Source organism: Phyllobates terribilis, unplaced genomic scaffold (assembly GCF_046119375.1).
Source record: "Phyllobates terribilis strain yellow unplaced genomic scaffold, ASM4611937v1 Scaffold_1__5_contigs__length_1240528914, whole genome shotgun sequence".
NCBI classification, from domain to species: domain Eukaryota; kingdom Metazoa; phylum Chordata; class Amphibia; order Anura; family Dendrobatidae; genus Phyllobates; species Phyllobates terribilis.
In genome coordinates, this window is record NW_027362761.1 from 281,318,564 (window position 1) to 281,330,138 (window position 11,575).

An 11,575-nucleotide genomic window follows, 5' to 3' on the forward strand; every position below is an offset into this window, starting at 1 on the left:
CTGAAGTCAGCTGCTCTGTTTCAGCGTCACCCTCAACTCTGTCTTGTCCTTCAAACCACACATCCAAGCCCTCGCCACCTCCTGCCGCCTCCAACTCAAAAATATTTCCTGAATCCGTCCCTTCCTCAACCCTCAATCGACTAAAATACTAGTGCATTCCCTCATCCTCTCCCATTTTGACTACTGCAGTATCCTCCTCAGTGGCCTTCCTGCTAACACTCTTGCACCTCTCCAGTCTGTCCTTAACTCTGCTGCCCAACTAATCCACCTTTCTCCTAGCTACTCCTTCGCTTCTCCCCTCTACAAATCCTTTCATTGGCTCCCAATTCCCCAATGTATCCACTTCAAGCTACTAACACTACAAAGTTGTCCATAATCTGTCTCCACCATACATCTCTGAACTAATCTCCCCGATATCTCTCACCGCGTAATCTCCAGTCCTCCCAAGACCTCCTCCTCTCCTCCACACTCATGCGTTCCTCATCCAATCGCCTGCAAGACTTCTCCCGAATATCCTCAATCCACTGGAATTCTGTGCCCCAACAAGTCAGATTGTCCCCTACATTCGGAACGTTCAAGTGAAACTTGAAAACTCATCTCTTTACAGCCTGCAATCACCCGGCTGCCACTTCGCCACTACCAGAGCTGCTGTCTCACCAACACCAGAGCTGGTTAGACCCCCCTGAAACCTACTGTCTCCTTCCCCATTATCCTGTAGAATGTAAGCCCACAAGGGTAGGGTCCTCTCCCCTCTGTACCTGTTTGTCAATATTAGTTTTTTCATTGTAATTTCTATTTGTGTTTTGTATGTAACCCCTCCTCATGTACAGCACCATGGAATCAATGGATTTCTAAACATAAATAATAATAATCTATAGAAAAAATGTCCCGTGGCACCAAGATTTCAAGATATTTTACTGTTAGAGGAAAGATCTATCAACAATTACAAAAAGAAATGAAGCTCAAATATTTAGTACAATGACCTTCATCCATTTTTTTTATTTACTTGTATAGTAACATTGCTGAATTATCGAACAAATGAAGGTTTAACTGAGATGTATTTAGCTTTACCTATAAACCATATGTTGAGCAATGATGTACAGTTTCCTGTTCTAGATGTAATTGTACCTGCAATTAGCATTTTCATTTAATAGAATTAATTATTTTTTCAGAATTAAGGTCATATGCCGAGCTTGAGAAATAAAGACAGCCTAAGTTGTGACTATTTGTCATAATACAGATTTAAAGGAAACTTGTCATGTTGAAAATGGTATTTGATCTGCAGGCAGGATGAGAAAGAGCAGGAGGAGCTGATCAGACTGATATACATCTTTGTAGGAAAAGTTTCAGTATGTATATGAGTCCAGTGGGCAGTTCTACCAATGATTGACAGCCTTCCCCATATGACTGTCTATGTAGAGATTAGCAAATGGTATGCTCCTATGCACCACTCCATACGCTGCGCAATCTTGGTGCAACTCTCCACAGTGTTGCCAAATCGCAAAAAATTCAGGTTTCAAAGCAACAGACGTTCTCCTCCGATGAATCACTTCATTAATTACAGGATGCACAGAATAAAATGACATGCAATGTTTCAGCCGCATTAGGCCTTTATAGTATTAATGATAAGAGGTGTACATAAAAGATAGCTGTCAATCACTGAGTAGGGCCGCCCACTCTATTCAAGCACCGGGGATTTAACTGAGTATAAATTATACTGAATCTTTTTTAACAAACTATATATCATTGTGCTCAGCTTCTCCATCACTATATCATACTGGACCCAGATCAGATTGCATTCACAACGTGACAGGTTCCCTTTAAAGTGTAACTGTTGTTTCAGGAGAAATTGCAGCAGAATGCCTCTAGCTCTTCACTCCTCCTCCCCTCTCCTATCTCCATAGAACTTTATAAGCACCAACTATCATCTTTTATCTCATTAATGGGAAAACCTTTCATCACTGAGTACAAATTTTTACATATGAATTGAGAGTGAAAGAAAGAAGCAGATTTCTCTGATAAGATATATCACAAAGTTGCTTCTTTTCATGCATACTATTGTTTTATTATTATTATTATTATTATTATTATTATTATTATAATATTACTAATAATAATTTATTAAATAAAAATTAAAACAACAGTTACTCTTTGAGCAAATTTTATTTAGGTATTTTTTTTAAAACAAAAAAAGGAATCTTAATCCACACATCATATGAACCATTAAAGTACCACTCTGGTGTATTTTTTTTTTTTTCAGCACCGGAGTGGTATCACTAATGTCTGTTCTCTGTGAGTAGTAAAATACTTACCAGTCGCGGTCTTCTACTGGTGCCAATGCCGCACCGGTCCCTCTCCACCATCTTGTGACCAATGCTGTGACTGACAAGAAGTCACAGCTAATGGTTACTAGTACAACGTAAGTGTATGAGAGTCTCATTCCGAGTCTCATAGACTTACATTGAGAATTGACTTTTGGTCCACCTAGCGATCCAGCTAGTCACAAATCCAGTAATGTGGACTGGATCGGCACTGAGAACAGCAGAAGACTGCGACCAGTGAGTATTTTACTACACATAGGGAACAGACACTAGTGATACCACTTTGCCACCTACATAAAAAAATACACTGGAGTGGTGCTTTTAATAAAGCAAAATATAGTACGTAAATATACAGTATGTTACACAAATAAAGTGCCCATTTTATGTATTTACAATCTGCAACTATTATCTGTGCAATTTTTATACAGTCACATTATACACTTAGCTAATACAGTGGGGGAAATAAGTATTTGATCCCATGCTGTTTTTGTAAGTTTGCCCACTGACAAATACATATAATTTTAAGGGTAGGTTAATTTTAACATTGAGAGATAGAATATCCCAAAAAAATCGAGAAAATCACGTTGTATAAATTGACAGTCATTTTGTATTTCTTCCATTTTCTTACTATTGCACCAACAGTTGTCTCCTTCTCACCCAGCGTCTTACTCATGATTTTGTAGCCCATTCCAGCTTTGTGCATGTCTATGATCTTGTCCCTGACATCCTTAGAAAGCTGTTTGATCTTGCCCATGTTGTAGAGGTTAGAGTCTGACTGATTAATTGAGTCTGTGGACAGGAGTCTTTCATACAGGTGACTATGTAAGACAGTTGTCTTTAATGCAGGTAACGAGTTGATTAGGAGCATCTAACTGGTCTGCAGGAGCCAGAACTCATAATGGTTTGTAGGGGATCAAATACTTATTTCTCACTGCAAAATGCAAAAAAAGTATCTAATTTATACAATGTGATTTTCTTGATTTTTTGGGGGGATATTCTATCTCTCAATGCTAAAATTAACCTACCCTTAAAATTATAGACTGTTCATGTCTTTGTCAGTGGGCAAACTTACAAAAACCGCAAGGGATCAAATACTTATTTTACTTATTTCCATCACTGTATACATTACAACATTGTCCTTACTGTATTTCTTCTAAAAATTACAAAGACGTTAATGTCCCACACGTTGGCTACAATACACGTAAGAGGACCTGATAAATCAACTTGGGAAGACAGCAGAAGCTTAAGTAATGTTTATGAACGTGAATTCACCCAATAAGAAAGAAATGGATTGTATGGTCTTATGAAATGCAATTGAGATATGTGAAAATGATAATGGGAAACCTCTCACATCGGGCATGGCAGTATACTCCCTATGGCCATTTCATGGTAAATGAGTAGATGGCATAAAGGGGCCTTTACCCTGCAAGATAATTGTGAGCGAACGTTGTTAAAAACACTGATCGCCCAATGAACAAGAAAATCATGAAATGATCTTTTGTGCAGCATAAAAGATCATCGTTTTCGGTGGTTCATTGTCCTGTGTAAACAGTAATCGCACTGTCGAGAACTACTGCAGCACTGGCGCTCCAGTATAGGTCGCTCAGAGAGCATTGCTTACTGTGGTCTGCTTCTGGAAACAGGATCGTATCGTTCTTCCAGTCAGGGACTTTATGAGTGAAGAAGTCTCCTGTTTCAGAAAAAAAAATAAAGTGCCAGAACAAGAGGTTTTTCGACAGTCTGAGGAACTTTTTTTTAGGATTTAGGAGGATGTGTCTGATTATGTTATAGGTTCCTGTAACCTTTGATGTTATACTGAAAACCATGCACCAGCTGCCTTTACCACTGGTGTTCCATTTCATCTTTACTCGTATCACTGATGCTTTTTCCTATATTTCGGTGAAGTCAAAGCTTTCTCCCGAATCTATAGCCTTTTGATATTATCCTAGGGTCCATGGCATCATGTAGTCTTTTAATATAAGCCCTCTAAAATGGAGCTGTTTCTGGTTTCGCTGCTGTTCTTAATATCTCTTCAAAGTAACGTTTTATGGTTGGTCCTTTTCTCAATACTTGTATTGTAGAGCTATGAACGGATGGTGAAGCAGAGATACCCCGTGAGGGTTACAGGGCACATGAAGATCATTTTGGATACAGTGTAATGACAAGCTCAACTCTGTTACATCTTCAATCGCCGTTTCCACCATCTCTTTTTCTTTTAAAGCTTGTAAGATGAACATCACATCAAGAGTTAAATCGATTATATGACCCCTCCTTATCTGTGTGAAGCTGGAACAAAATAGATGAGATTATTACTACATATTAGAGTGTAGAGCAGCAATATACAAGGTGTGAAGAACCTTGGCTTTACATGATTGACATAATATGTATTAAAGCCTTATGATCGGGCTATTTGTACAGTAAGGCTGCGTGCCCACGTTGCGTATTACAAGTGTATATGCTGCGGAATTTCCGCAGCGTAAACGCTTGTAAAACGCATGTATATCCGCACCCCATGGTCCCCAATGGCATTCCGCAATGTCAATGCCCATGCTGCGGATTTTTCAAAAATCCGCAGCATGTTCATTAATTTTGCGTTTCCGCATGCGGAATCAATGTGCGGATGGTACCCAAGTCTGGAGGAGAGGAGACTCTCATCCAGACCTGGGTACCAAAGAACCTGTAAAAAAAAGAAAAAATAAAGTTTATACTTATCTTCTGATGTTTTCCCTCTGTCGCGCTGTTGTCTGAAGGACCTGCCACGTCATTGAGTCATGTGACCCATCACATGACTCAATGACTTCACCGCAGGTCCTGCACACAACAGCGTGAGCCGTTCAAGACTCCGGACGGGGCAGAGAATGCATCGGAAAGTGAGTATAAACTTTATTTTTTTATTTTTTACCATTCTGATTCTTTTTTTTTAACTATTACTTGGCCACACTATATAAATCCATGCCGGTTGCATGGATTTATATAGTGTGAACAAGTTGTCAAGCACTTTTCCAAGTGATGCTTAAATCACTTGGAGAAGTACTTGATAACCCGCATGCGGAAATGCATGCAAAGACGCTGCAAAGAACCTCACAAACGCTTCTACCTGGCGGGAAAACCGCATGTAAAATCCGCATGCGATTTTCCTGCCAGGGAGAAGCGTAAAAAATATGCTTCAGTTCTGCAACGTGGGCACTTAGCCTAATAGGAAGCACTTATGGTGGTTCCTTCTCTGAACCCAGTAGCTGCGTGATCGCTGTCTATTGGGAGGGAGCACGAGGTGCTGTATCCAAAATCGACGCTGTCAGCTTTACTATGAAGCCAAGAGGCTAATTTTCCACTATAACTGGGGCTAATATGCCGCCCCTAGTTACAATGGAAATCAGGGAAACAAAAAAAAATGTAAATGTTTAAATGCTCCCCCGAATATCTATTATGAATTTATGACTTTATGGAAGGGTACAATATGTGTATTAAATGAAAAATAATCAGCAGCAAAAATATACATGATTTTTTTTAAAAAAAGTCACTGCCCCTGTCAGACAAAAAGGGTCTGATATAAAAATAATTGTTAAAGAAAGGGGAACAAATTTTAAAATGAATGTCAATGATTATAAAAGAAGTGTAAAAAAAATATATATGTGGAAAAACAGTCACATATTTCCTTCATTTTCCCATCCATATCACACAATATTGACATAAAAAATAAGAGTATGAAAATAACATAAAATTTATATCACACACATCATCAAAAAAAAGATGTAAAAATTATTTGAATATGCGAATTAGAAAAAAATGTACAGCTCTTTTCAACCACATGTACGAAAAAACCTGAAATGTCTTGAAATGGTTAATCTTTTCCCAAATATTGCTGGTCCTTCTAAGCTAATCAACAATACCAAAAAGCCCATTTACATGAACAATTGGTGATGTGAAAAATGATATGTAGATGGACAATATCACCAGTACTATGGTTGAATATATGTCACAATTTTCATATTTGTTAGTAATATTTGTGTGTATAATCAACTTTAATAAACGATAATTTAATGGACGATATTTCTATGGTTTTAGACTGGGAAATAATAGTAATAATCATTTAGAAATAAAATGTCATTATTATCGTTCAGGGTAAATGGGCCTTCATTTACATAATGCCTTTCCATTTACTATTGTCCAGCTCTCTGTTAGATGCCTACTGCGTAGTTACAGATGACTAACATAGCACCATGGGATTCATAACATAAATCTTATATGATGGTGTTACATAGATACCTTGAATGTCTGAGGCCATTCATGTTAAGTACGGGAATTACCGTCACTTGTTCTTCAGCTGAAAGTTCGAAATGTAACTCAGCTCGGTGTATGGAGAGACTAAAGACATCCAAGTCAATGTAGAAGGCTGCCTCTCTTCCTCCTACATCCGCACACAATGCTTTGGTTAGTATGTCAGATAGCCTCATAATTTATCATAAATGTATATGTTGTTTCATAGACAACTAAAATATGGTTACTGTTCATTTAGTGACTGTTACAACTGTGATCAAAGTGAAACATAAAGATCATGGCTACAAGAAACTTAAAGGGGTTGTCCCACAAACAAAGTACATTTTAATTAATAGATCTTGGAATAATAATAATTTCTACAATTGGATGTGTTTAAATAAAATGTTCCTGTGCTGAGATAATCTTATAAATGTGCCCCTGCTGTGTACTGTGTAATGGCTGTGTCTGACCGTGCAGGAACACGGTCTGATCATACCACAGCTCCTGGGCAGGGGAGGAAGAAAAAAAGAGTATACAGGCATTACATACAGCATGGGATGACAGCTGCTGCTTTTTGTGAAGCAAAACATTTCACTGCCTGTTTTTAAGCAATGTTTTACCCCAAAGAAAGAATCAGCTGTGATCCCCTGCTGTAATATCTGTATACTCTCTTTTGCTTCCTCCCCTGCCCAGGAGATGTGGTAAGATCAGACCATGTTCCTGCAGGGTCAGACACAGCCATTACACAGTACACAGCAGGGGCACATTTATAAGATTATCTCAGAACAGGAACATTTTATTTTTAAATACGTTCAGTTGTGGAAATTATTATTATTCAAAGATCTATTGATTAAAATGTTGACTAAGATTAACTTTGTTCGTGCGAAAACCCCTTTAAATTCAGAAATGTGTTCAAAGTGGGTGCTATGTATGAAATAATGTATGAATATTATAAAATATATCAATAATGTAATATGTAGAACTCAGTTTATTCCCCAACATATGCAAAAAGTCACAGAAACTTCAGAGGTAAGTAGAAGACCCTAAAGAAATGGATAATGGAGCTCCAATCTAAGGGGGCATTTACACTGCCTGTGTTTCTGGAATGACGTTATTCTAGGAACGCTTAATGATTGAACAAATTGCTCTTTTGTATTGGGAAATGATTTTTAAGCAAGTTTAAAAATTATTGTTCTTGGCAGCAGATCGCCATGAGGAAGAATGGCAGTCTATACTGAGAACAATGGCAGTCTATGCTCACAGAATGATCTATTGGTTATTGTCAGGAGCACATCTGAAGCTCAGTTGGCCTGTCTAAACTGGCTGTTAGATAACCGCCGATATTAGGTCATCTAATGTAAATACACCCTCCCTAAGTCGCATGTAAGGCTTTGTTCACATTTCCATTGTCATTTAGGGGAACACATGGAATTCATGTGCAAAACGGATGCAGAGGGGCCTTATTGATATTGAATTCCTTTTTGTGTGAGTTTTTTAGAATAGAAGAAAAGGTGCATCAGGCAAATCTTCTTCTCACCTTTTAAAAACTGGCACATAGGAGAAGCCAGACGGACTCCCATTATAACCACTTTGGCTTCCAGATGCATCTATAATGCAACATATCTGTTTTGTGCATGAATTCCGTTTGTCTATTACTCTAAACCGAACACATAAATGGAGTGTTGAAACAAAAATCGGAACGTAACCTGAAAATTAGGTGGAAGAACACTAAAAGCTGCACTAAACGCAGTTTTCTAAATATTTAATAATACATAGGGTTCTGAAATCATTGTTCAAATATTCATTGCAAAATAGAATAGGCATTTCCTCACAGCTGATGTGTAAAAGATTAGACACTTTAAAAGCTACACATCAAATGTAAGGCATTACATGCTATATATACCATTTTATAGAAAGCCTTTAGACTGAACATCTATTTTATAAAAAAAAATACAAGAAAAATGCATTTATCAATGATTGATTACATTGATGACACTGCATCAATGTAATTAGGTTATTTTTCAGTATTGCGCAACGCAACCCATGATTGCATATTAATATATAATGTGCCATTATTAATTCTGCAGATCATTGCAGACTTTCCACAACAGCAAAATCTGCACCAAATCATGTGGATTTTATTGCTTCGATCATTGTGGAAATACAGTAAAGATTTCTAATACATACAGAAACATGGTATGTGAACATTGCCCCCCGCAGTGGTCATATACCCTGAGCATATACTGACCATCATTTGTAATGAAGCATCTGATCTAACAGAACCCAGTACAAGTTAAGTAGTATATGAAGGAATACTAAGTGCTTACCCTTATCTAATGTTCCTTGGAGACCCTTTACCTTTCTGCATCTGAATCCAAGCTTACAGCACCTGTAGATCCTGCTCATGTACTGTAAAAGGTTTTTCTGTAGTAATATCGGCTTGAGAGGTCCGGTGAAGACTTTGAGCATATACACAGAGTCGGGGTCTTTACTCTCCGTTGAACCTTGCCATTGTGTCCATGACTGGTTTATGTAGTTGCATTGTGACCGGTGGTGTCTTAGAATATCCTGCCCCTTGGACAATCTGTCAGTGTCAAGTATCTCAAGGACATAATCCATCCTTTCTGACCTTTGCTTCTTGATAAAATTATTGGTTTCTCCAGCTATTCCTATCTTGTTTTGCACTGGCAAATGTCCAAGAGTTTTCAATGAATAAAATGGCAAAGTCCAGGAAACCTGCAGAGTGACACACAAGCAAAGCCAAAATGAAGGCATCTTTCTTACTTTGACTCTGACACTTCTAAAGACTCTGCATCCACAGCTTAAATACTCGAGCTGCTGAGATCCACCCCTCAAAAGCCTTTTTCAGGATGGATTATGGGGCATTTAATGGAAAATAGCCTTTTCATATAGGAAGATGGTGTCAAAGCACTGAACAATGTGTTTCACATGCTGAGACAATGACTTGTTTTCACAGCTACCATTATGGTAATCAGAGTCCTAAGCTTTTTTCATGCAAGTCACAGTGCAGAACATGGATGGACTGGAACACAAAGTCTTTAACAAGTCTTGACAAGAATGAGAGAAACTAAAGAGGCACTACATACAGTAGCATAGCAAATAGTGTGGCTTATGTTTGACCCTATGATTAAGTTAATATATAAAATGTTAATTCCACCACTAATGAGTTTTGTGTTCTTTACAGATCGCTCACTTCAAGAGGTCCAATACTTTTTGCGTGAACCATTTAGATTTGAACACTTTGTGTTGGATTTTCAATTAAGCTATGTTTTGTTGGTGAATACTGTGACAGCTATGAAGTTTGTCCATGTTTAATGGAAATTCCGTCTTGGAAGCATTTTTAGAAACCTTCGTTGCTTCAAAGTGCAAGAATGAGGTTTCATTATGGAGGACAGGATCCTTTAAAGAAAAGAGGGCACAGATGCACACTGTACATAGGGATGGTCCACACTTAGCAGAACAATGAGGAGCCTTTTGATCTCCGTTGAGCCTTGTATTTTCCTATTACTGCTTATAGGAAATTCCTTGCATCCTCATTATGTCCTCATGGGTAGTGTTTTATCTTCTGACAGTTCAACTTCAGATTATATAATTAAAGTGAAAAATAAAGTGTTTTTTAGCGTATAACTATTACTCTAGATGTCTAGAGTTGTATATTTTACTTATTCGGGGTATAATTTTTAGAAGATATATACGGTACTTCGAAATAAATGTTCACTACGTAAGATATCTATTATGCTACGATTCATACTATCATACTCTCTAAATGTGTTTTTTGTCCTTTTTTTACATCACTATTTAGGAATCAACATTTATTGACTATTTAAAGTGTTTGACAAAAAGTCTGAACAAAAACATCTGGAAGTCTCAGAGCTGATAACTGGCCATACAAATGGTAATGGTCTCACTGGGGAATCCAGCTGAAGAGAGGTGAGGACTAAATGAAGAGGGGATTTAGGATAAAAACGTTGAGGGCAGGACTCATCTCCTGGTAAGTGATGAGAGGGATTAATCAGACATGTTCATTACTATATTCAGTCATGGTGGTCTAAGCCCACTCAATTTGAATTATATCTCAGTGTTTGCGGCGACGTCACCTGAATCCTCACATTCAAATCCCGTGCTTGCGCACTGTTTAGTCCGAGCTACACTTGCGCAGTGTGTGTCATAATCCATGCTTGCGCGATGTGTATTATTAAGTCGCGCTTGCGCATTGTCCATCGGCTCCCCGCGCGTGCACCGTGACAAGCGGCTCCCTGCGCGTGCGCAGTGAAGCTGTGTTTGGTTCACAACTTAAGTGCACATGCGCGGGGAGCCGCTCGTCACTGCGCAATCGCTTTGAGCTGCTCGTCACGGCGCACACGCGGGGAGTCGCTCGTCACAGCACACGCGCGGGTAGCCGATGGACAGTGCGCAAGTGCGGCTTAATGATACACATTGCGCAAGTGCGCATTATGGCACACACACTTTGCAAGCGTGGCTCTGACTAATGCGAGAATTCAGGTGACGTCTGCACAAACACTGGGACAGAATTCCAATTGAGTGGGTGGTGACCACATGACTGAATACAGTAATGAACACCCCTATGACTGAACGAGCAAGTAAGATATAAGAATATAAAGTGGTTTTGACATATGATTATAGCGACGATTTTCATTAAAAAAGCATGTTAGTGATGCACATTGCATCACTAATTATGACCAGAGGACAGTTTACATGATACAAATTACATGACAGCTGGCACAAAAGGAGGCAAGTAAGCTGCTGATACAACAGCACCAGCAGCAGCTCCAACTGTATCAGCAACAGAGCCAACAACAGCAGCAGCAGATTGATTTACTCACAGAAGTGGTTCGTGGCACTGCGGGAGCTCCGACTCCAATGTCAGCTGATGATTTCTCTGTCTGGTAGGCTGTGAGGAGAGCCTTGCAGAAGATGACCCAGGTTGACAACATAGAGGCTTTTTTAACTGTTTT

At 38.7% G+C, this 11,575-nt stretch overlaps 1 protein-coding gene across 2 annotated transcripts; it reads right to left on the reverse strand.

The window, feature by feature from the left end:
* Positions 1-1,003: 1,003 nt before the first annotated feature.
* Positions 1,004-9,481, reverse strand: LOC141258031 (uncharacterized). 2 transcript variants are annotated; one of them, XM_073673044.1, is made up of 3 exons: positions 8,116-8,183; positions 6,588-6,729; positions 1,004-4,607 (listed from the first exon to the last, which is right to left on the reverse strand). In XM_073673044.1, the coding sequence occupies exons 1-3, from the start codon at positions 8,156-8,158 to the stop codon at positions 4,385-4,387; spliced, it is 408 nt and encodes a 135-aa protein (XP_073529145.1). In that variant the 5' UTR covers positions 8,159-8,183; the 3' UTR covers positions 1,004-4,384. The 2 variants fall into 2 exon arrangements, with proteins under 2 accessions (XP_073529145.1, XP_073529140.1); XM_073673039.1 differs by lacking the exon at positions 8,116-8,183 and adding an exon at positions 8,906-9,481 and having other exon boundaries at positions 1,007-4,607.
* Between the last annotated feature and the right edge of the window lie 2,094 nt (positions 9,482-11,575).